General features: G+C 47.1%; 1 protein-coding gene and 1 long non-coding RNA gene across 6 annotated transcripts in view; one reads left to right on the forward strand and one right to left on the reverse strand.

Annotated features, from left to right (window-relative positions):
- Positions 1-15,107, reverse strand: part of CATSPER4 (cation channel sperm associated 4) — a 35,632-nt gene extending 20,525 nt beyond the window's left edge. For 2 of the 3 annotated variants that reach the window (XM_083455410.1, XM_083455409.1), the window contains exons 1-7: positions 14,991-15,107; positions 12,813-12,893; positions 8,563-8,706; positions 5,653-5,754; positions 4,256-4,353; positions 2,017-2,137; positions 1,084-1,217 (exon numbers count right to left, since the gene is read on the reverse strand). In XM_083455410.1, the coding sequence (XP_083311536.1) occupies positions 1,084-1,217; positions 2,017-2,137; positions 4,256-4,353; positions 5,653-5,754; positions 8,563-8,706; positions 12,813-12,893; positions 14,991-15,017 (707 nt within the window). In that variant the 5' untranslated portion in view covers positions 15,018-15,107. Of the gene's footprint in view, positions 1-1,083; positions 1,218-2,016; positions 2,138-4,255; positions 4,354-5,652; positions 5,755-7,589; positions 7,609-8,562; positions 8,707-12,812; positions 12,894-14,990 lie in introns of those variants that run through there. The other variant, XM_083455411.1, reaches the window with a different exon arrangement.
- Positions 15,108-15,183: 76 nt separating this feature from the next.
- Positions 15,184-24,514, forward strand: part of LOC310684897 — a 39,478-nt gene continuing 30,147 nt past the window's right edge. For all 3 annotated transcript variants that reach the window (XR_014514941.1, XR_014514942.1, XR_014514943.1), the window contains exon 1: positions 15,184-15,458. This is a non-coding gene — a long non-coding RNA (uncharacterized lncRNA). The remainder of the gene's footprint in view (positions 15,459-24,514) is intronic.

Consider the following 24,514-nt stretch of genomic DNA (forward strand, 5'->3'; position numbering starts at 1 on the left):
CTTCCACGGCTTCCGATTGAGTGCAGGAAGCTCCTGCAGCCAATTGGAAGCTGCGCCTTGGTTGTTGAACATTTTTGGAAGTCAAACGGACTTCCGGAACAGATTCCATTTGAGAACGAAGGTACGAATGTATTTATATCTTTATATATTATATATTATATAATATTATAATATAATGTATTATAATATTTTATCATAAGATCCCATGGCCCCTAGGAATTAACTCCTATGATGGGGGCAAAAACCTGGCTTCTTTGGCAGAAATCTCACAATCCATAATCACCATTATTTGCCATGTGAGGCCACTGCCCCACTCTATCTAATGATAGGGCCAGTCCTGGTTGGACTAACCTAGTCTGGGTCCCACCTGCTGGCTTCTTCCAGGATTTCTTCTGATTTTACTGGACCATAGGGGACAGTAAGCTTGAGGAAGGGCTTGGTAGAAGAGCACCTGCTCTGTACACAGAAGGTCTTGGGTTCAATTCCTGACATTACCAGGTAAAGCTGTAAATGCTCCCTGCCTGAATCCCTGAAGAACTACTACCAGTCAGCATAGACTATGCTGCGCCTAACATGGCTGCAACTCAGAACATCATTTATTGGCATGATGCCCTTCCTCCCGTTTGGAATGAAGAACCAGTTGTTGGCATCCGCCTATCTCGAGAGACAGCAGAAGTGTGCACCATCAGAAGTAGAGTTAAACTGTTGGAGATTCACAGCACCTGCTGTGGCTGTAGAGACCAAAATGGGAGATGCATGTTTCACTGCAGCTGGAGAAGTTGCAGGCATCTGGTTTCACTACTTCCTCTTGTTTGGAATAATAATAATAATAATAATAATACCCCTCCCTTCTGGCTGAATTTCCCCAGCCACTCTGGGTGGCTCCCAATCGAGTGTTAAAAACAATACAGCACTAAATATTAAAAACTTCCCTAAACAGGCCTGCCTTCAGATGCCTTTTAAAAATAAGATAGCTGCTTATTTCCTTGACATCTGATGAGTGTTCCACAGGGCAGGTGCCACTACTGAGAAGACCAGTGACCCTTGTTCATTGTGGCTGAGCATGGTTTGCAAGCTACTCACTCAAAGTCGTCATATATGTTAATCCACCCATCCTGCGTTATGCAGATGAACAGGGAGTACAAAGCAGTCCCCATATTCCCAAAATGCGTTGGGACCGTGCTTCCAAAGAGGGTAACACCAAACACAGAGAAGACCTGCAAAAGGACAAAGCAACGGTGATGCAAAAATAAGGAAGGTTTCCGGGTTTTATTTGCACTAACATATGCATTTTTAGGCACACTTTACCCTATTAAGGTAAAGGTACCCCTGCCCGTACGGGCCAGTCTTGCCAGACTCTAGGGTTGTGCGCTCATCTCACTCTAAAGGCCGGGAGCCAGCGCTGTCCGCAGACACTTCCGGGTCACGTGGCCAGCGTGACAAGCTGCATCTGGCGAGCCAGCACAGCACACGGAACGCCGTTAACCTTCCCGCTGGTAAGCGGTCCCTATTTATCTACTTGCACCCGGAGGTGCTTTCGAACTGCTAGGTTGGCACGCGCTGGGACCGAACGACGGGAGCGCACCCCGCCGCGGGGATTCGAACCGCCGACCTTTCGATCGGCAAGTCCTAGGTGCTGAGGCTTTAACCCACAGCGCCACCCGCACCACACTTTACCCTAGCACTGGCATTTTTGTACACATTCCTCTGCTGGTGAGCCGCACTGAAAAACTCAGAAAAACGCAACTTTCGAAGTTGCCTTTGTTTCAGTTTGCGTATTGTTTTGCAAAGTGTGAATTGGTTCGGGTCAACTTCAAAGCAAACAGAACTGGTTTTATCCCTCATTCCTACATCATACATATGCCTGGATGGCCAAAATGAAAAAGAAAAGACAGCGGTGAAAGAACAAAATGAAGGAGCACTGAGTGGGTGCAGGAAGATGTAGGAGACAGAAGGGATCTCAGTTCATTCCCATGGACCGCAACCTGACTTAAGAGGAATTTGACAGCATCTCACCAGCATGATGGCAAAAAGCAGGATCATGATGTTAGCCATGTCAGGAATGGACTGCAGGATCACCTGGATCATCCGTGCCAGACCAGTCACCATGGTGCAAACATGCATCAGTCTCATGACTCTGGAAAGCAGAGGAATAATAATAATGTGCGTGCATTTAAAGCTCAGGGGCAAAGCACACAGATTGCATGCAGGACAGAAGAAGAAGAAGAAGAAGAAGAAGAAGAAGAAGAAGAAGAAGAAGAAGAAGAAGAAGAAGAAGAAGAAGTTATTATTTATACCCCACCCATACAGCTGGGTTTCCTCAGCCACTCTGGGCGGCTTCCAACAACATATTAAAATAGTAAAAACACAATAAAACATCAAATATTAAAAACTTCCCTAAACAGGGCTACCTTCAGACGTCTTCTAAAAGTCAGATAGTTGTTTATTTCTGTGACATCTGATGGGAGGGCGTTCCACAGGGCGGGTGCCACTACCGAGAAGGCCCTCTGCCTGGTTTCCGGTAACCTCACTTCTCGCAGTGAGAGAAGTGCCAGAAAGCCCTCAGAGCTGGATCTCAGTGTCCAGGCTGAACGATGGGGGTGGAGACACTCCTTCAGGTATACTGGACCGAGGCAGTTTAGGGCTTTAAAGGTCAGCCCCAACACTTTGAATTGTGCTCGGAGACGTACATCTCACTACTCACTTGCTCAGAAGTGATGTAAGAACAGAAGCAGAGCCTGCTGGATCAGGCCAATGACCCATTGAGTCCAACATCCCCTTCTCACTATGGCCAACCCCTAGATGAAGAGCTAAATTAGGCCAAATCATCTGACCAACCTGGATCCTCTCTGTACCATGTGCAGAGTGCAGACCTCATGAGAGAGGATAAATGGAGCATGCAGCCCACATTTTCTCAGTGGCAGTTGCCCGTTTGTGGAATGCCCTGCCTAGTAAGGCGCATCTGTCTCCCTCATGATTAACATTCAGTAGAAATTGAAAAGCTCCCCTGTTCACCCAGGCACTTGCCGGCTGAGCAAAAAACTATTCCCTGTAACCTTGAAATCATGGGACATGAGTAGGCATGTGGAAGAACTCTGCCCAAAACGGAAACAGGAGCAGAAACTGCTGGTGTTCATCCCATTGTCCAGAACAGAACTCAATTTGGTGGATGCATTTCACCAAATTTTGGCATTTGCTGCTGTGGCTTTCAATCCTCAAAGCAATGCATCATGGATTACGTTACCCTCCCTGCCATTTCTGCTGCATTTATCTGGCACTGAAAATGTCTGAGGCAGAATACAGTGGTATCTCGGGTTAAGTACTTAATTTGTTCCGGAGGTCCGTTCTTAACCTGAAACTGTTCTTGACCTGAAGCACCACTTTAGCTAATGGGGCTTCCCGCTGCTGCCACACCACCAGAGCACGATTTTTGTTCTCATCCTGAAGCAAAGTTCTTAACCTGAAGCATTATTTCTGGATTAGCGGAGTCTGTAACCTGAAGCATATGTAACCTGAAGCGTATGTAACCTGAGGTACCACTGTAATACAGTGGTGCCTCGCAAGACGAAAAGAATCCGTTCCGCGAGTCTTTTCGTCTTGCGGTTTTTTCGTCTTGCGAAGCAAGCCCATTAGCGGATTAGCGCTATTAGCAGTTTAAGGGCTATTAACGCCTATTAAAGGCTTAAGGGATTAGCGGTTTAGCTGCTAAAATGCTTTTAGCAGCTTAGCGCTTCAGAAAAAGGGGTTTTGGAGCGGGGGAAAAACTCAAAAATTTTCGTCAATTTTCGTCTTGCGAAGCAAGCCCATAGGGAAATTCGTCTTGCGAAGCGCCTCTGCAAACGGAAAACCCTTTCGTCTTGCGGGTTTTCCGTCTTGCGAGGCATTCGTCTTGTGGGGCACCACTGTATAATGACAATGTAAGTTACAGAAGCTCAGCACAGTGGGCAGCAAGATGCATAACGTTGCTTTTAGCACAATATGAACTGCAGCAGAAAAGAAACGGAGCTGTTTGCGATGACAACAGGGCAGAACAGAAAATGATGGTTCCTTCTTACATCTCAAGCTACAAGGATGTATGATTGATTATAAACATGTTTAGATGTTTATTTTTATTTATAATAATATTGTTTTGCTGCTCCCCCCTTTTTTGTTGCTCTGGGCTCCTTTAGGAGTATAACAACAGCAGCAGCAGCAGCAGCAACAACAACAACACCTCCTAAGAATTTTGGGAACAAAGGCAGCCCTCCATTCCTACCTGAGCATGTGGACAATTGTTCTGTCATTCAGTGCGGTAAAGATCAGGCCAAGGAACAGAAGCAGCATAATGAAAAAATTTATTATGTTCCAGCCATCCTGAGTTAAGAAACAGGGAACAATGAATTGTCATATCTCAAAGGAATGTATTTATTTTAATTCCCACATTTATATCCCATTTGTCATGGACTGGTTGGATGCAGAGGAATGGTGGAGGGAACCAGCTGGGGAACCCCTTAGGGAAGAAGTTTCAGAGCCCAGCGAGTGGCGGCGGGACAACAATGAGTGGTCAGAAGGAGAAGAGGGAGAAGATTGGGAAGAAGAGGTGTTGGAAGCTGGAGAAGTGACAGGGCTTAGTGAGCTGGGAGAGTCTGTGGCAGAGAGCAGTCAAGAAACAGAGGCAGAAGCTGAAGCAGGAGAGTAGGATGTGGGAGGCCAATAGGCAGAGATGAGTCAGGCTGGCAAAGAGTCAGGGGTGTCTCCCTCTCCTACTATAAGGCGAAACCCCCCCCCCCCATGTCTCCCAGAACCGGAAGGGGCATGGAAAGGGTGGAGGCGAGATTGGCTGCATGAAGCTGCTGTCTCTGATTGCTTGGGAAAAGTCTTGGCAACTGATTTTCATGGAGGAAGGCCATCGGGAATGAGCTGCTCTGCTCATTAGGCCTGACACTCAATCAAATCTGTTAATAAAGAATTTACTCTATCTTTGAACTGTTTTATTACTGACCGGCACACTCCTGTGATACCTGTCTTCCTTGAAGAACCTCAGGATGATGTTGGGCATAGGGGTGGGATAATATGTCAGTTTATCTCAAGTTGTCATTTTCCCCATCTTAATTTCAGCTCTCCACATTTCGCATCAGTTTGTGATTATTATTTTTTAAGTCAGTGTGAAATTCGCCAGCATTTTAGTACAAATTTCTCTTAATACACACATCTTATATGTAGTTTTGCAATTTCCCCTATTATAATGCATTTTAAATGCATTTTTCCTCTAATATACAGTATGCATTTTTCTGCACGCCTTAGCCTAGTGTAAAGCCATAGTGCTGGACTAGGACCTGGGAGACCAGGGTTCATATCACCTCTTACGTGCCCTTTTTCTAAACTGAAAAGTTCTAAACATTGAGACCATTCGTTGCCCTTTCCTGAAACTTTTTCCCAAACTCACAATATCCTTTTTCAGGTGAGGCGACCAGAACAGTACCCCATTCATGGTTGCACCATAGATCTGTACAATGGCATTAAGGTGTCAGCCGTTTTGTTTTCCTTTCCTAAGTATCCCTAGCATGGAATTTGCCTTTTCAAGCAGCCACCACACCATATTTTCTCTTGAGAGTAACTAAGCACTCGCAGACAAAGCTGATCTATGCACTGAGGCAGGTGCCCTGTTCTCACCTTCCAGTATAAGGAGAAGCCATAGTACCAGTTGAGGATTACTTCGCAGAAAAGGAGAGACATGACAATCATATCTATGGCTGAGAAGAACCCAAAGTATTTCTACAGTAGAGGAAGGAAAGAACAAAGTTGGCAGTCTCCCTAGATTAATAATAATAATAATAATAATAGTAATAATAATAATAAATAATAATAATTATAAATAATTTATATCGTGCCCATCTGGCTCTGGGTGGCTTGCAACATATAAAACACAACAAAACATCAAACATTAAAAAACAAGATATCCTATACAAGCAACAAACAAATCAATAAAAGCCACCGCCACCACCACCACCAACCAGTTTACAGTTACAGTTGTACCTTGGTTTTTGAATTGAATCCGTTCCAGGAGTTCTAATTCCAGAACAGTTCGAAAACCAAGGTGTGGCTTCTGATTGGCTGCAGGAGCGTCCTGCAGCCAATCGGAAGCTGCACTGGACGCTTGGCTTCCGAAAATTGTTCGAAAACCGGGACAATCACTTCTGGGTTTTGATCATTTGGGAGCCGAAACATTCAAGTTCAAAGGTGTTTGGCTTCCGAAGTTCCATTGTATATTCAAAATAAAGTAACCACCAATCCCAACTAAACATTTAACCAACACCAACCTGACAAAAATGGAACAGAGGAACCAAAATTATAACCGTTTAAAACATTTTAGCCACTTGCCCCAACCCAAGGTTTGTTCCAGCAATGTCCCAGTGGCCTCCCATGAGCCTCTTTTAGCTATTCAGAGTGAGTTTGGGCCCCTAGGCCAGGTGAAAATGGGCCTTGCAGCAGGAAGCAGGTCTTTCTTCCAACACAAAGGCAGCAGCAGATATGCATTTTCCATGTCATGTTTCTCATTCTCACTGTGAGGTGTATGGTGCAGGACCCTGTACTGTATGGTGCGGCCCTCCGAGCTTCACAGTCTGGCCCTCTGGACTCAGCCCATGCCACAACTCAGCCACAACCCCTCTCTCCAGATGACACCCCTTGCCAGCCCTCCTTCACATCCTCCTTGGGTTCTTTTTGCCTGGCTGGAATGTGTCCTTGAACCCTGAGCTTTCTTGCCTGTCTAGATCATGGGTAGGCAACCTAAAGCCTGGGGGATGGATCTGGCCCAATTGCCTTCTCAATCCGGCCTGCGGACAGTCCATGAATCAGTGTGTTTTTAGATGAGTAGAATGTGTGCTTTTATTTAAAATGCATCTCTGGGTTATTTGTGGGGCCTGCCTGGTGTTTTTACATAAGTAGAATGTGTGCTTTTACAGTGGTGCCTCGCAAGACGAAAAGAATCTGTTCCGTGAGTCTCTTGCGGTTTTTTCGTCTTGCGAAGCAACCCTATTAGCGGATTAGCGCTATTAGCGGTTTAGCGGCTATTAGCGGCTATTAAAGGCTTAAGGGATTAGCGGATTAGCTGCTGAAAGGCTATTAGCAGCTTAGTGCCTTAGAAAAAGGGGGTGGGGAGAGAAAAAAATTTGTAAGAATCGCAAGACATTTTCGTCTTGCGAAGCAAGCCCATAGAGAAATTCGTCCTGCGAAGCGCATTGAAAAACGGAAAACCCTTTCGTCTAGCGGGTTTTCCGTCTTGCAAGGCATTCGTCTTGCGGGGCACCACTGTATTTAAAATGCATCTCTGGGTTATTTGTGGGGCATAGGAATTTGTTCATTCCCCCCCCCCCAAAAAAATATAGTCCGCCCCCCCCCCCGCATGGTCTGAGGTACAGTGTACCGGCCCATGGCTGAAAAAGGTTGCTGACCCCTGAACTAGATGGAGGGGGTGTGACCTTGTCTAGAAGATTTGCATTTGTTGCTCCACCCACTTTTGTCTCTGGCCCCACCTACCACTGCTGTGTGCTCCCTGGAAGGTTGCCCCAAACGGGAACATGGCCTCCAAATTGAACAGGGTTTCCCACCTGTGCCCTAAAGCCTCAGATACAACGTTGAAACAGAAGGTGTAGCTCAGGGGTGGTGAACCTCAGGCCCAGGATTTGTGGCTCTCCAGACCTCTCTATCTGGCCCTTAAAATCTCAGTTCCCTGGGAAGAGGGTGTGACTGTTAAAGAACTCTGGGAATTGTAGCTCTGGGAGGTGAATAGGCATCTCCTGACAATTCTCAGAAGCCCCCATGACAATCTACTTTCCCCAGGATGCTTTGGGGGAAGCCATACGGGGGAAGCCATACATGTTTAAAGGGATGCGGGTGGCGCTGTGGGTCAAACCACAGAGCCTAGGACTTGCCGGTTTGAATCCCCACAACGGGGCGAGCTCCCGTTGCACATCAAAGTGCAAGTAGATAAATAGGTACCGCTCCAGTGGGAAGGTAAGTGGCGTTTCCGTGCGCTGCTCTGGTTCGCCAGAAGCGGCTTAGTCATGCTGGCCACATGACCTGGAAGCTGTTTGCTGGCTCCCTTGGCCAATAAAGCGAGATGAGCGCCGCAACCCCAGAGTCGGTCATGACTGGACCTAATAGTCAGGGGTCCCTTACCTTTATCTTTATACATGTTTAAAGTGGCATGAGACTGCATTAAACGTAGAGTGCCAATAGGGGGCTCTGCTAATTGCAATGGGTCTACTCTGAGGAAGCCATAGTTGGATGCAACTCATACAGTCCTCTGGTACCCGGTCAACAGAGGAGGGTTCAGGAACCTGTGGCCTTGCAGACATTATTTGATTCCCGCTCCCATCGGTCGCAACCAGCTTAGCCCATGGTGAGGGATGATGGGAGTTGTAGTCCAACAGTATCTGGAGGGCAACAGGTTCCCTACCACTGAAATAGAGAGTCAAAGGGATAACAAAGAGGGAATAAGGCTGAGTCAATGGTGTGCTGTGCCCATTTGACACTTGGTGGTCCTTTGGCCCTGCACTGGATTGGTGTGTCAAAACTCACCTCTTCTAACGTTGGCTCTGTTCGCACAGCAATAGTGATGGCGTTGAGGATGATGAAGCTGGCCAGTAGCAGCCTGAAGGCTGGATGATGGAGGAATGTCCCCATGCATGTTTTCGAGATAAACTCTTCCACGTCCCAGTCATCCTGTTGTGGGGAAGAGCAGAATTGTGGGGGTGTCAGTCAGGCTGGGCATAGGAACTCAAAATGTAGGAACTGCACCTTCCCGTCTCTGCCTGATTCTGTCTTTCTCTGTAGCATGATCCCTTCTGAATTTATCACTACACTACTGATGGAGAGTCTGGTGATGGGCCTCAGATCAGAGGTGATCATGCAGGGAGACCTTCCTGCGGATACAAAGGTGGCTATTTTGGAGGCAGCGGGTGGAGCTGTGGCTATTCCTGAGATGGTGGAGACAGAAGGTCGGCGATACTACAGCACAGGTGGAGGCTGCAGCGGTTCCTGGGAAGGCAAGACCTTAGGAGACTCTTCAGGAGCCGATTATGACAACTGAGCTCGCACCAAGTAGAACATCTCCCTGAATCAAGATTTGTCCTAATGGCTACATTTACAAACAAAACAGAAACCTTGGAGCATCAGTGAATCTTGTTGAGTTACCTACATGGATCTTCTTTGCCTATGTAGCCTTTGTCGCTAGCCAGTGTGGCGTAAAGGTTAGAGTGCTGGGCTCTGACCTGGAAGCCCAGGGTTCAAACCCCATCTCTGCCACGACGCTCACTGGGTTGACCTTGGGCCAGCCACTGCCTCACAGCCTAACTTACTTCACAGGGTTTGTGTGAGGATAAAATGGGTGCTACTTTGAGCTCCTTGGAGGAAAAGGAGGTTTATAAGTGTAATAAATAAATAAACAAATGAGAAAGTTTGTCCGCTTAGATTTTGCTCAAAAGTTGGTGTGTTCAAGAGTGGTTCTAAAGCATTTTTGAAAACAGTTTTACTTGCCTCACCCTCTCAGTCCAAGGTTTGTTTGTTTTTAGCTTGTTTTGTTTTTAACTTGACGTATTGGGCCCGACAACAGCTAGAAGCTGAGCAAACCTTTTTTTAAAAAAATAAATAAAACAAAATAGTGCAATGCACTTAAGAGCTGCATAAAGATCTCTTCCTTATTGTATTTATTTATTTGTTTAGAGAGTTCCACAAATCTTATGTACATAAATGAACATATTTCAAGCCTAATATTTCTCAGATTTGTGTTACAATAATTTACAAAGTATGACCACCAATCAACCAAGTTCGTATTACAGTGGTACCTTGGTTCTTGAATGGCTTAGTTGTTGAACAACTTGGCTCCTGAATGCCGCAAACCCGGAAGTAAGTGTTCTGGTTTGTGAACGTTTTTCGGAAGCCGAACGTCCGACGTGGCTTCTGCTTGAGTGCAGGAAGCTCCTGCAGCCAATAGAAAGCTGTGCCTTGGTTTTCGAACGATTTTGGGAGTTCAGGAACCAAGGTACCACTGCATAGGCGGTGTCATTCCTCTGATGGACTGCCTCAGCCTCTTCATTTTGGTTGATTCTAGGTTATTCAGTAGCCATCCCATATAGATGCAACACAAGGGCATTTCCATTTTCCCACCCATACTACTCTGGCTTCAATAAGACTTTTTTTTTAAGATATCTGTTCTGCAGACACATCGTCCTCAATCCAATTAAATATTATCAACATTGGGAAAAGTCTAATATTTGCTCCTATCATCAATGTAATCTGCTGCATAATATGTCTCGCAGAATAATAGGCATGTTGACAAGAGTTTAGCTCTTAACACGGCAAGGGAAGGCAACAGAACCACCTTGGTATTAGCAAAAGAGTTAAATGATTCCAGCTGGTCTAGTAATAAAGGAGATTTTACTGTAAAGCAAACCCAGAGATCAAACCAAGTGGTCCTTGAAAATGTTTGTTTATATCCTTTATTTTCTTTTCTTTTTTACACTGGAGGAAACATGCATGACTCAACCGACACTGCATTTGAAGATGATCAGGGGGCTCCTGTGCTGAGTTTCTGGTTTTACGAAGCCCATTAAAATCCCACAATGGCTGTGCAATACTTCCAGTATCTGAGTCAGCATGTCTATGAATGCTGGGGAACACCAGCTCATGTCCTGCTTGTAAGCTTCCCATGGACATCTGCTTGGCCCACGGCCAGCCCTGCAATGAGGCAGAGTGAGGCAGCAGCCTCAAGTGGCAGATTCTGATGTCTGTGCAGTGTCCAGAGCGGTAGTGCTATGTACTCCCTAGGCTAGACTGCTGCCCTCAACTGCAGTAGAAGGCATTGCCCTTCCCCACTATTGGAGTAATAGTCAGCTACCAACCCAGTTGAGGGATGTGGGTGGCGCTGTGGGTTAAACCACTGAGCCTCTTGGGCTTGCCGATCGAAAGCTTGGTGGTTCAAATCCCCGTGACGGGGTGAGCTCCTGTTCTTCGGTCCCAGCTCCTGCAAACATAGCAGTTCAAAAGCACACAGTGCAAGTAGATAAATAGGTACCACTGCGGCGGGAAGGCAAATGGTGTTTCTGTGCGCTGCTCTGGTTTCGCCAGAAGCGACTTAGTCATGCTGGACACATGACCTGGAAAAACTGTCTGCAGAAGCGGACAGACCCCGGCTCCCTCGGCCTGTAAAGCGAGATGAACGCGGCAACCCAAGAGTTGTTCGCGACTGGACTTAATTGTCAGGGGTCCCTTTACCTTTTACCAACCCAGTTGGCTTCTGTCTGTGCCTTGGGGAAGGGAACCACCTTTTATTTCACCTCAAGCAGCAAAACATCTTGAGCCGACTCTGGCTTGGCCACTGTTAGTATTTGTACTGTATTCATTAGAAAATGTATTTTACAAAGAATAAATTGTACTGGGGGGAAGGAAACCAATGCAATGCAATGCAACAGCTGGAAAATTTTGTGACTCCAACTAAGGTCACAGAAACACTGAATCGTTGCCTTGTCAGTTTGTTAACTCCCTTTAAAAGTGAGCATGTGTGTGTCTTAGGTAGGGGTGGGAATTGGAGGAAGGCTGGTTGTTCCCCTGTTTTGCCAATGTTTTTCTGAGTGTGAAGTCGTTGTGTCTGGAGGAGTTGGTGAGGACAGAAGAGCTATAATTCATAGCTTGGACTGCTTCACAGGCGTTTACAGTAAATAGCAAGAAGACACTCTCTTGGGCTCAAGAGAGCAAAAGGCATTGCATCAGACTTAGTATATATGTATGACACTGCTTGTAAGTAGATGCCATCCTGCAAGTAAAGAGTCATCTTCAAAGTCTTGTGTGTGGTGTCTACTTCATCCCTAGGGCTTTGAGGGTAAAACTGCTGAATCACTCTGCAGGACTCAGAAAAAAATAGCCAACAGCTTGGCCATTGTGGAAAACAGGATTCTGGACCAGATGGACCAGGGCTCTTATGAAAATTCAGGGATGCAACACTGGAAAAGGTACTATGATACATATATAGTGGAATTGTTTAAACATCAAACAATTTTGGGAAACAATATATAACGAAATGGAAAAAAAAATTCAGATATTCATTTAGGAAAACACCAAAAGGTTTTCTATTGAGAATAGTACCAGGAAGTCTAAAGGAAGAAGACAAGACATTATATTTATACGCAACAGTAGCAACAAGGCTATCGATTGAGAAAAATTGGAAAAGTGGTATTATACCGACAAAAATATAGTGGCTTGCCAAATTACTGGAGTACTACAATTTATCCAAAACAATGGGAGAAATTGGAAGGATCTCAAAAGAGAAGATAGACAGGGACTGGAAGGTGTTTAAAGGATACTTGCAAAACCATATAGAAAAATCAGAACTCCTATTAGAATAAACAAGTTCTGTTTTAAATACTGAAATACTAAATAAGATGCATAACAATGTGTAATAGAAAAAAAGCATGAAATTAGGTTAAACGTGTGTGAAAGAAAGCAATAGAAGTGGAAAGAAGTTGCAATTGAGTAGATTGGAAGTCTAACACAAAGGTGGGGTGAGGGGTGGTGGATGGTGATGGGAAAAGGAATTATCTGTGGGATTGAGTGTAGGTATGTTTGAACATTTTAAAGGACTGTATTAAATGTATGCTTGTATATCCGCAATATGTGTGTATTAATGCTGAATTATTTTAACAATAAAAACTTAAAGAAACAAAACCGGGGGGGGGGGGGGAGAAAGTTCAGGGAGCTCTGGAATAAAGTCAAACAACAAGCAAAGAGATTGAGCCTTGGAGAGGAGAGGCAGGGGAGGGGAGGGAGGAGAATACCTGACTACGAGTTACATATCTGCAGTTGATCTCGGGGACTTCTGCTTCAGTAATAAGTCCCTGACCGCCTACGTCAACCACCTGGGAGACAGGAAAACACAAAGACTCTTGTGGGAGCAGGCTAAACATATTGAACGTGCATATCATAAGGGGAGAACATTTTTTCATATCGAGGGTCACATTCCTGATGGGGGGTGAATGTCAGTAGAGGGCAGGGCTAGAGGCAAAAGTGTGTGGGAGCAATAAATGCCATTTCTACCTTTGAACAGTGGCATAGTTTTACACACACTGAGACACGTCCTCCTTCCAGGCAGGGGAAGGAATGTGAGTTTTACACACACACACACACACACACACACACACACACACACCCCTCTACCCTCCATCCCGGCAAGCAAGAGGCACTGCCAGAGTTCAAGGTTGCAATCCATCCAGGCGAAAACACTCAAGGAGACTGCAAAGCAGGACCAGTGAGGGGGGGCAGCAGGGAGGCAGAGAAGAGTCCCAAGGGCCAGACAGAGAGGTCCTGAGGGCCACATTCTGGGCCTGGGGGTCCCCATCCCTACTAGGAGAACAACAACCTTCTAATCAATCTACTAAGACTTTGTTTTTCTGACCTATCTCTAATGCAAAGCACAGAGGTGGTTGGTTTTTTATGTCAGTGGAGAACAGGCAAGTATAGGGTCAATATATGCAGCATACAACAGACAGGACCTGGTTTTTTGTGATGTGTAATATGCTGGGGAGGGATGCAGGTGGCGCTGTGGGTTAAACCACAGAGCCTAGGGCTTGCTGATCAGAAGGTCGGTGGTTCGAATCCCCACGACGGGGTGAGCTCCCATTGCTCAGTCCCTGCTCCTGCCAACCTAGCAGTTCGAAAGCATACCAGTGCAAGTAGATAAATAGGTACCACTCCGGTGGGAAGGTAAACGGTGTTTCCATGCGCTGCTCTGGTTCGCCAGAAGCGGCTTAGTCATGCTGGCCACATGACCCGGAAGCTCTATGCTGGCTCCCTCGGCCAATAAAGCGAGATGAGTGCCGCAACCCCAGAGTCGGCCATGACTGGACCTAATGGTCAGGGGTCCCTTTACCTTTACCTAATATGCTGGGGGTTGAGGAAATGATCCTTGGTAAGATGAGAACTGGGATGTTACAAGGATGTGCCCCTATTTCCATCCATTGGAGGATATGCTTCATCTTCACATCCCTCTCTCCGAATTGCTCCAGCCCCACAAAAATCATTTGGCCTCATGGGGAGCATCAGAAAGATAGAAGGACTGGAAGGTGAGTGAGATACAAGGATTTCAGCTATATCAAATGTGTATTGTGCTGGGATGGGAGCCGAGAACTGGTGTAATGGAAGGGAAATGTGTTGGAACTGCAGTTCCAGGACTTGTTTCCAGAGCAAGAGTGAAGGCATCATCCCCAGGATCTCCAGGCCAACTGCCAGGCCCTCCTTTATCTAGCAAATGAATAAGGTGCTAATGAGGCCTTCAAATTTTGCTATGGCTTGTGACAGATTAGCACAGAGAAAGGTCACTTCCAGACCACCTCTTTATTGAGCATTTCCCCATTGCATTTCCCTGCCACTTTCCTTAGTGCAAAAAGATCTGGGTTTTATTTTATTTTTAGGGAAGTGAATTCGTTGCACAAGACCTGCAAATCCACCTTAACTGTGGAACCCAAATGTGCTGGCATGCCATTGAATCCCACCTGCAAATTTACTGCAGTCTGAAAGTACTCAAAGTCACAGAAGAAGCAAGCAATCTGGTAGAAGCCGGATACTGCTTTCCTTTTATTTGGTGGGGTTCCTGCTTCATGCTAGCAGTGTAAGTGGTGACACCTCCTTGCAACAGGGTTTTGAGTTTTTTTTAGCATTTCTAACAGAAAGCTTGGCCTGTTTTCTCCCCAGTAACTAAGCACAGGATTGCAGTCATGCCACAAGCATGAGAAAAACTTTTAATTTCAACTTTAGTCTAGCTTCGAACCTAAGGGAACATGCAATCCTTGGAGCCATAGCAGCTTTCGAGATGAGGTCCTGCAAGTCAAAATTTGCCACTGCTTCTCTGGGGAGAATAAAGGTCAGCGGGCAGAAAGGTTTCTGCTGCTCCATAAAGAGAAGGAAGGCAAACTCCACGGCTTCCTGAAGTTGCGAGAAATCAACCCCCAGGATCTCACCAGAGAGCTCTTACGACGTTCAACCATTGTGCGTGCAGCGTCAAGTCCACCACCTACGAAACCATTCCTCCCTCTTGCATTGTGACCTCAGCATTCTAATATCATGAAATCCTGGCTGTAAGCATGACATCACAAAAGCCTCCATTCTCTCCTGCTATGTGGAATAAACAGGAAATTATAGGGGGAGGGGGGAGGAGAGAGCAGGGGATAAGAGAGAAAACAGCAGGTGGGAGGAACATCAACAGTGGCTGGTGCCCATTGGGATTGATAGGGCAGAAGACAGGGAGCCCAACTGTAGGGGGCGCCAGAGCTAACGGCAGGTGGAGCCCCAGCCAATAGCGGGCAGAGCTAGTTCATTCTAGTTTTGTCTCTGTCCCCTTTCTCCCTGCTGAAGTCCACAAGGGGCAATGCTGAGACTTAGGAGGAGGAAGATTGCAACCAGCTCCACCCCACCCCCCTGGACTGGAGGTAAGTAGGAAGTCAGGCAGGTGGCTGCTGGCAGAAGGCCAACTGAGGTTAGTGGGGTAGAGCCCCATTTACGCAAACAGAGCAGCTACCACTACGGGGCTGGTAGGGTGGATGGAAAGGGCGGAGGCCAATGACAGGAAGAGGCAACTAATTCTAGTTTTGACCCCATCCTCTTCCCCAATGATTTCCACAAAGGCAACGCCATGGTAAGGAGGTGGACCAGCTCTGGGAGTTGTAACTCAGTGAACGGGTAAACTTCCCTTGCCCAGAATTCTTCGAGGGAATGATGGTGCTTCCAATGTGATTTAAAATAGCACATCTTCAGTCTAACATTTCATCATCATGCATGCCTTCTCCCCGATTTGATGGCTCTGCACTTGCACCTTTTGACCACAAAGGGGAGGCATGAGACCAAGAAATAATATGGAAGCCGCTTTTCCAAAGCTGTCTGAGCCTTGTTAGGCAAATGCGTCTGATCCCATGAAGAGTGAATTAAATACTTCATTGACCCCACCCTTCCCACTTTCAGGGGGCAAGGGCCTCGCAGTGCCACAGCCTGCCCAGGGCCTCCTCCCTTGCCTGCCCGACACCCTGGGGCTCTGCCACAGCCTTTTGGCTGGACTAATGCCAGCACCAACAGCCCCTTTTGTGCTGAGTAAAGCCAGGAGACGGACGCGGGTAGCGCTGTGGGTTAAAGCCTCAGTGCCTAGGGCTTGCCGATCGAAAGGTCGGTGGTTCGAATCCCCGTGGCAGGGTGCGCTCCCGCTGTTCGGTCCCAGCGCCTGCCAACCTAGCAGTTCGAAAGCACCCCTGGGTGCAAGTAGATAAATAGGGACCGCTTACTAGCGGGAAGGTAAACGACGTTTCCGTGTGCGGCTCTGGCTCGCCAGAGCAGTGATGTCATGCTGGCCACGTGACCCGGAAGTGTCTTCGGACAGCGCTGGCCCCCGGCCTCTTGAGTGAGATGGGCGCACAACCCTAGAGTCTGTCAAGACTGGCCCGTACGGGCAGGGGTACCTTTACCTTTACCTTTACTAAAGCCAGGAGACAGAGGAGTTCGTGGACAAGGAGAGCAAGGTCTCCCTACTCCGAGGGGGGAAAGCCAGAGGAGGGGTTAAAGGCCATCTGGGAAAGAGACAAAGATTTGTTGCTACTGCTGATGACAGCGGTGGTGATGAACAAGCGAAGAAGCTGTAAATAGAAAGGAAGGGGATGAGATAAAAACAAAGTAGTGAATAGAAAAGACTAGGAAGTATGGAAGAAACAGGTAATTGGCTGGGGGAGTGCGTGTATGGATATTTTTAATTTTATTATTTATTAAATTTGTATACTGCCCTTCATCTGTGGATCTCAAGGCAGTTCACAACATAAAAGTGACGACTGCAAAACGGAGAAAACGTTCCTCTTCAACCAGGCCCCGGTGGTTTTGTCAATGCTGCCATAGGCTAAGCTAGCTTTGCTGGCAGAAACACTAAAGTAGATCCAGGGGCTGCAGTCAGGTGCCAGGGGTGGAGGCAGGTTGATTTGGGCCCACGAAACTCAATCTGCCCTCAGCCAGCCCCCACCTGCCTCCCCAGGGAGGTACCACTGCCAATCGGTTTCCTCTTCCTTGCTCTCAGCAGGCTCCACCTATTAGCTGGCTCCGCCTATCTTTGGCTCCACCTTCTCTTAGCCTCTCTATGTTCCACCCCACTAGCCCCGCTGGGCAGCAGCCACCACTCTTCGTCGCTCACATTTCTTTAACCAGAAACAACTCAGTTGTGGAGTGTATCATATGACTGTCAGCATGCACATGACAGAATGATAGAATTGTAACATTGGAAGGGACCATGATCTAGCAATCATTTGCCCAATGTGGGGCTCAAACCCAGGACCCTGAGATTAAGAGTCTCATGACCCACAGCCTGTGGCAGTATGACTGGAAGGCATAACAACAGTCAAAACAACAGATGCTAAGGAATTACAGTGGTACCTCGGGTTACATACGCTTCAGGTTACAGACTCTGCTAACCTAGAAATAGTACCTCGGGTTAAGAACTTTGCTTCAGGATGAGAACAGAAATTGTGCTCCGGCGGTGCGGCAGCAGCAGGAGGCCCCATTAGCTAAAGTGGTGCTTCAGGTTAAGAACAGTTTCAGGTTAAGAACGGACCTCCAGAACGAACTAAGTACTTAACCTGAGGTACCACTGTATGCGCTTTGCAAAATATGAATAATTCATTTTTAATTTTTTTTAAACTTGAGATATGCATTTGTTAAATAAACAAAACAACAAACAACTGCCTCTAATTTAGTGCTGAATCTAAAGCTTTTCTGCAGAAACAGCTTTGGAATACAATTGCTCTAATGCTGCCCAGAAAGGGGGCATAGCAGCATACTTATTTAAATAAGGTTTGGGGACCTTCAGCCTCAGGGACGAAATGTGGCCTCCTGACCTCTCTCTCCCCCTAAGCCACACCCCTCCTCAGCCACACCCCCTCTCGCCAGGCCACACTTCTAACCAGATCAGCGCACGGAAACACCGTTTACCTTCCCACTGGAGCGGTACCTATTTATCTACTTGCACATCAATGTGCTTTCGAACTGCTATGTTGGCAGGAGCAGGGACTGAGCAACGAGCGCTCACCCCGTCGCGGGGATTCGAACCGCCGACCTTCTGATCGGCGAGTCCTAGGCTCTGTGGTTTAACCCACAGCACCACCCGCGTCCCCTAAGGGGTGCTGTACTAAGGCTGAAATAATGCCAGGAAATCAGATCCTGGCTTGGATAGTAGACTCTGCCCTGGCAACCATACCTAGGCACCTTGCTTGTTGCGCTATTAGATTAACAGTTGTAAGGTGGCACAAGGGGCTAGGGGGCTTCCAGCAGCCCCTCTTAGCCCTCTGATTTGGGATCAGCTCTTTTTCTGAAGAAATTCTCCCTTAGACCAAGATGTCCCCTATCTGTCTGTGTGTTGATTGCTGGGTCTGCACACATCAAATTGCTGTGTGTTGACCACCACACCTGAAGCACATGTGAAAAAAGCACATTATATATAAAAAAGAGAATGGCACAACGCTCTGTACAGGAGACAGATCATTGTCCTCTTCTGGTACATGGCAGGGGGATTTTCTGCCAGGAGTTCTGACTTCCAGTTGTTTACCAATAGCCCCCTCCCTCCCCCAGGGCAAAAAGAGGCGATTGGAATTCCTGATCTGTAATAGATGGAGATGATTTCATTTATGAATCACTTCCCATGAGGCATCCCGAAGCGATGTGCAATAGCACACGTAAAACAACTGCATATGGAAAACTTTTTCTTTTCTAAAAAAAAAAAGAGAATTGTGGTTTAAAACAACAACAGCGCATACATAAAATCGATTCAGACGAAAGACAGATACCAACTGGGAGAAAGATTTTAGATGGTGCATTGAAGGAGGAACATTTATCTGATGGGGTCTCCAATGGAAGGCGAAAGGCTGGGGACACCGGATTTAGGCATCGCACAGGGCAGGCACTGCTGAAATTTGAAGCGCCAATATCCGCCCTTGTAGCACACCGAAGGACTGGTTTCAACATTTTGCAATGGGCCTCCTGATGGTATCTGCGAAGGCCCTCTCCTGCAGAACGTAGGAACTGTTTAGGGTATGCAGGGAGCGAGGCAATGTTTTAAGCATCCTGTATCTGCAAAGCATCCCAGCGCCATGGTTTGTAAGGCACACTGCAGTAGAAGAAGAAGAGTTTGGATTTGATATCCTGCCTTTCACTCCCTTTAAGGAGTCCCAAAGCGGCTAACATTCTCCTTTCCCTTCCTCCCCCACAACAAACACTCTGTGAGGTGAGTGGGGCTGAGAGACTTCAGAGAAGTGTGACTAGCCCAAGGTCACCCAGCAGCTGCATGTGGAGGAGCGGAGACGCGAACCCGGTTCCCCAGATTACGAGTCCACCGCTCTTAACCACTACACCACACTGGCTCACCCCCTGAGCCACCAGCTTGCACATGGCTCTGCCCCAAGCCACTATTTTGCCATTGGTGGATTTCGGTGGTCCCAGGAAAAAGGATTTCAGTGGTCCCAGATGCTCGGAGCCCATCCACACCTGCTGGACACGATGCAGCCTCACCTGATTGCCACCTCGATTTCCCTCAAAGGGAGGCTGAGAACCCTGCCAAAGGATTCCCGTTGGTAATAAACAGCTCTTGCCAGCTCTGTCCCGGAGTCAGTCGGTCTTTTCTGTTGCTGCTTCAGATCAACCGATTTCCATCTTTACCCACCGGCTGTATATCCCTCCCGTAACCACGGTTACGTGGGCTAGGCAATTAATTGCCCCTTCAGCATGCAGCTGCGGGCATCGTTAACACAGTGGCAGCAGCAGGGGAGGAATTAGAGATAATTATAAGCCTGGGTGGTGTCCCAGCTGCAGAGAGCTGCACCACCCAAGTTTACGGTCTGACTGCATCTTCCAGCTCATGGGGCTTCAACAGCGCCTTTGAACACCATCCCCCTCCCCCCCCCCAATTCCCTAAAACAGCAAAAAGCAAACCAGAGCCCTCCACCCAACAGAAGAGCCACTTCTCAGGAGTCTTCTTGATGGCAAAGTGGAATGCAAACAGTTTATTCCACATTTTGCATGCGGCGAATGCCATTTGGGGCCCAGTTCTTCTCAAGGGGCATGTTAAAAGTCCATGGCATCTATTTTTATTTATTTCCTTTAAATGATTTATTAGCTGCTCCCGTTATAAAATAGCAGAATGGTGCAAGCAAATGCTCCACGTCAGTCTGAAGCAGATGCCGAGAATCGCACAGTTAAGCTGTATTTTAAGTCGTATTTTAATTAACTGTTTGTTTGTTTGTTTGTTGTTTTCTATTACGTTTTATTATAATTCACATTTGGTGTTAGCCGCCCTGAGCCCAACCATGGCCAGGGAGGCCGGGGTATAAATAAAAATGTATTACTACTATAATTTATTGGTGCTGTGGGTTAAACCACAGAGCCTAGGACTTGCCGATCAGAAGGTCGGCGGTTCGAATCCCCGTGACGGGGTGAGCTCCCATTGCTCGGTCCCTGCTCCTGCCAACCTAGCAGTTCGAAAGCACGTCAAAGTGCAAGTAGATAAATAGGTACCGCTCTGGCGGGAAGGTAAACGGCGTTTCCGTGCTCTGCTCCAGTTCGCCAGAAGCAGCTTAGTCATGCTGGCCACAACCCCAGAGTCGGCCACGACTGGACCTAATGGTCAGAGGTCCCTTTACGTTTAGCTTTATTAAAATTACAGCAGGACACCAACAGACAAACAAGAAGGCAAGAATTAAAAATGCCACAGGTAAATGGCAAAGTCTTAAGCATGCTGATGCAAGAGGGGGTTGTTGGAATATTCTATGGGTTCCGAAAACAGACACAGCTTTTGAGTCATTGATCGTTTGAGGCAGATGTGTTACTTGCTTCCCCCAAACCCGTTATTGATAAAGTGCAATGGAACGTTCAAACATAATAACCTTTCATGATTATAACGAAAGTCAGGACCTACCAGGGACATGGGCGGTGGCAAAATGGCTGCCCGAAGCCATTGTTTTCCCCAAGAAGGATGTTATGTACAGAGTCCTTTAGCAGAGGCATTTTGTGTGGTGTCACAGTGGTGGCTGGCCACTTAATAAACCCCTTTACCCCTTAAATAGTCAGTAGATCACTATGGTCTGCAGGAACATATCCTGCAAGTTCCAAAGATTTCAGAAGCTTGTCCAACAGGGACTTCCAGGCTGCCCTCGTTCTGTGGAATAGCATTCCTCTCAACATACGGCAAGCTCCCACTCTTTGCACTTTCCGGAAACAATTGAAGACATTCTTGTTCCGACAGGCAGTTCCAGCTGGATAAATGGGTCTAAGCCATGAGTGTCGGTTTTGTACTGTTTTTGTTTTCTTTTAAAGGTATCTGTAGTTTTTTGTGTGGTTTCAAGTCTTTTTTCTTGGTTGTATTGAACATCACCTTGAGACTATTGTGTAGATGGCAATTAATAAACTAATAGTAATAATCATAACAGGAGTATCATAAAATCATAGGACTGTAGAGTTGGAAGAAATCCCAACGGCAACCCCTGCAATGCTGGAATCTCAGCTAAAGCATCCATGACAGATGACCATCCAACCTCTGCTTTAAAACTTCCATGAAATAAGAATATAACATCCACAACCCCCTGAGGGAATCTGTTCCACTGTCGAACAGCTCTTTCAGAAAGTTCCTCCTGATGTTTAGTCGGAATCTCCTGTTGTAGTAACCTGAATCCATTTGGTTTGGGTCCTACTCTCCAGAGCAGGAGAAAACAAGCTTGCTCCATCTTCCATGTAACAGCCCTTGAGATATTTAAAGATGGCTATCCTATCTCCTCTCAGTCTGCTCTTTCCCCAGACTAAACATACCCAACTCCTTCAACCATTCCTCATAAGGCTTGGTTTCCAGACCCTTGATGATCTTGGTCACTCCTCTCTGCACACATTCCAGCTTGTCAATATTCTTCTAAAGTGTGGTGCTCAAAATTGAACACTTGGTCTGGACCCTATACTCCTGTTGGTGCAGCCTAGAATAGCATTAGCATCTTTTACTGCTGCATCACACTTGTTGACTCATGTTAAACTTGTGGTTCACTAAGACCCTTGAAAAAGTATCATAGGCCGGACCAACCCCACAGGTGGTTAGGTCACACTCATCCCGGCACACATCATGTCCTGCTGTTGAGTATGGATTTGAACCCTGGTCTTCCAATGGGGTGACTTTTGGTCATTCACCACCTCTCAACTAATCTACCCAACCTACCTTTCAGGGCTGTTGTCAGGATAAAATTGGGGTGGGGAAGAACCGTTCATGTCACCTTGAGCTCCTTGGAGGAAAGATGGGATATAATGATTGATAAATAAATAAATAAACCCCGCCCATCTGGCTGGGCTGTCCCAGCCACTCTGAGCGGCTTCCAACAAAATATTAAAATACAGTAATGCATCAAACATTAAAAGCTTCCCTAAAAAGGGCTGCCTTCAGATGTCTTCTAAAAGTCTGGTAGTTGTTTTTCTCTTTGGCATCTGGTGGAAGGGTGTTCCACAGGGCAGGTGCCACTACCGAGAAGCCCCTGCCTGGTTCCCTGTAACTTGGCTTCTCGCAGTGAGGGAACTGCCAGAAGGCCCTCGGCGCTGGACCTCAGTGTCCGGGCAGAACGATGCAGGTGGAGACAGACCTTCAGGTATGCTGGGCCAAGCCCATTTAGGGAGGAACTGGGTCTGTGGCAAGCTGACGTCCTGTTTGAAGATGCGCTGGGACTGCTTTCTAATGCAGGCTCCTCACATGAGTTGTCTCCAGCCCTGGCCTGGAGACAACTGTTTGCTTCGCCCACTAGATGGTGACAAAGAGTTATGCTCTGGCCCACCAAAAAGCTCCAAGGGGCCCAAACTTGGTTGACTCTCATGAAGTCCACAGCTTTGGGAAATGGGCCTCCTGTTTCCATTTCACCGCTGATTCATCAAAATAGAGAGCAGCCTAGATGAGAGGATAGTAAGCAAACTTGTATAGAACTGGCTAGAAAGCCCTGTCAATGGCAAAGTGGTTCTACAGGAGTTTGATAGCTTCTGGAATCAGGAAAGTATATAAAAAAAAAAGTGCCCTTCCAAGGAATCGCAGCAATGTTGCCTGATGTGTGGTTTATTCAATTTCTCATTGGAGACAAGGGCATCAGAAGGAGCAACTGTGCACACCAGTTATTTGGGAAGCTGGACGTGTGACATGGGGTGAACCTATAAGATGTATATAAGGATTGTGGGCGATGCCATGTGTACTTTGCTTCTGACATTGGCAGTGAGAGGGCATCAACGATGCTGGGTGCAAAGCCTACATCTTCCGTCATCCCTGACTATTGACCATGCCATCTGGGGCTTGCGGGAACTGGAGTCCAGCAGCTTCTGGGGTCCACAGGTCCCCCACCCCTGCACAACCTGATCTTTCAGAAAAACAAAACCCGAAGATGCACTTCAGATCTTGAGCATCTTGGACATTCCCTTCACTATGGAGCTATGACCCATTTTGAAATGAAATTCCTGCTTGGCTGACCATATTAGAAAGGGAATAAGCACAGCCTCCTTAAAAAAAATATTTTTTTAAAAAACACCCTATATTCTAGTCTGGCTGAACCGTTGAGAAGAAGCAGGTCCTTTTTCTTCTGGTGAGCATCAATGCCAAAAATGGAAAGAAAGAGAAAAGCTTTGTCTGAACAGTTTTATCGCCTTCTCCGACTCATCCCCCAAGCATTTCTCCTCGACCTGAGGAACTCTTGCTGGGACAGAGAGTGGGGTGGATGTCAGCATTAGGAAGAAGCGCTGGAAACCAGATGGGATCAAGAGGTGGGGAAATAGCCAGGAAGGGCCTGGAAATGAATGAGTCGGCAGCATGAATCATCTTTTGCCCCCAAGCAGAAAAAAGCTTGTAGGCTGGGGTGTTGCTATGGGGTAGCCCAAGGGGCGCAAACACCAACCAGGTCTTTCTTGCCAAGCCCCCAGATCTCCTATCCCAAAGGTGGGGAACTTTTATCTGCCACATTCCCTTCTGTTCAACCTTCTGAGAACCACATGTCAGTGCTGGGCGGGGCCAGAGACAAAGGTGGGTGGTGCAATTATTATACATGTTACCTTTGTACAGTAGGCTGGCTCCTTCACACACTCACAAACCCCACTCCCTATCTTCCGTCCAGGAAAGCAAGACATCTTCAGGAGAAGAAAAGGCTTAAGGAGGAAACCCTACACAAATCCAGAGTGTGGTCCCTCAGGCGGTTGGATGGTGCTTTGTACACCTCCTTCTGGCAACTCCTGCAGCCAAGCTGGTGCCAAATGTATCACTCTGCTTTGCTTTGGACCACATCAGCGAGGCTGAGAGGGGAGGGGTCTTGCCATCTGGGCAGCCCAGGACCTCCACACACACTGCCCAGGCTTGCACCGCCAGAGAGGTTACTATGCAGTTTGACTTCGTCTCTGAAGGCGCACTCTCTCGAGATAGATGGGCGCCAACAACAAGGCAAGCAAGAGGCATTATCAGAGTCCAAGGACACAT

The sequence above is a fragment of the Podarcis tiliguerta genome, assembly GCF_965153285.1.
Source record: "Podarcis tiliguerta genome assembly, chromosome: 8".
In the NCBI taxonomy this organism is placed as follows: domain Eukaryota; kingdom Metazoa; phylum Chordata; class Lepidosauria; order Squamata; family Lacertidae; genus Podarcis; species Podarcis tiliguerta.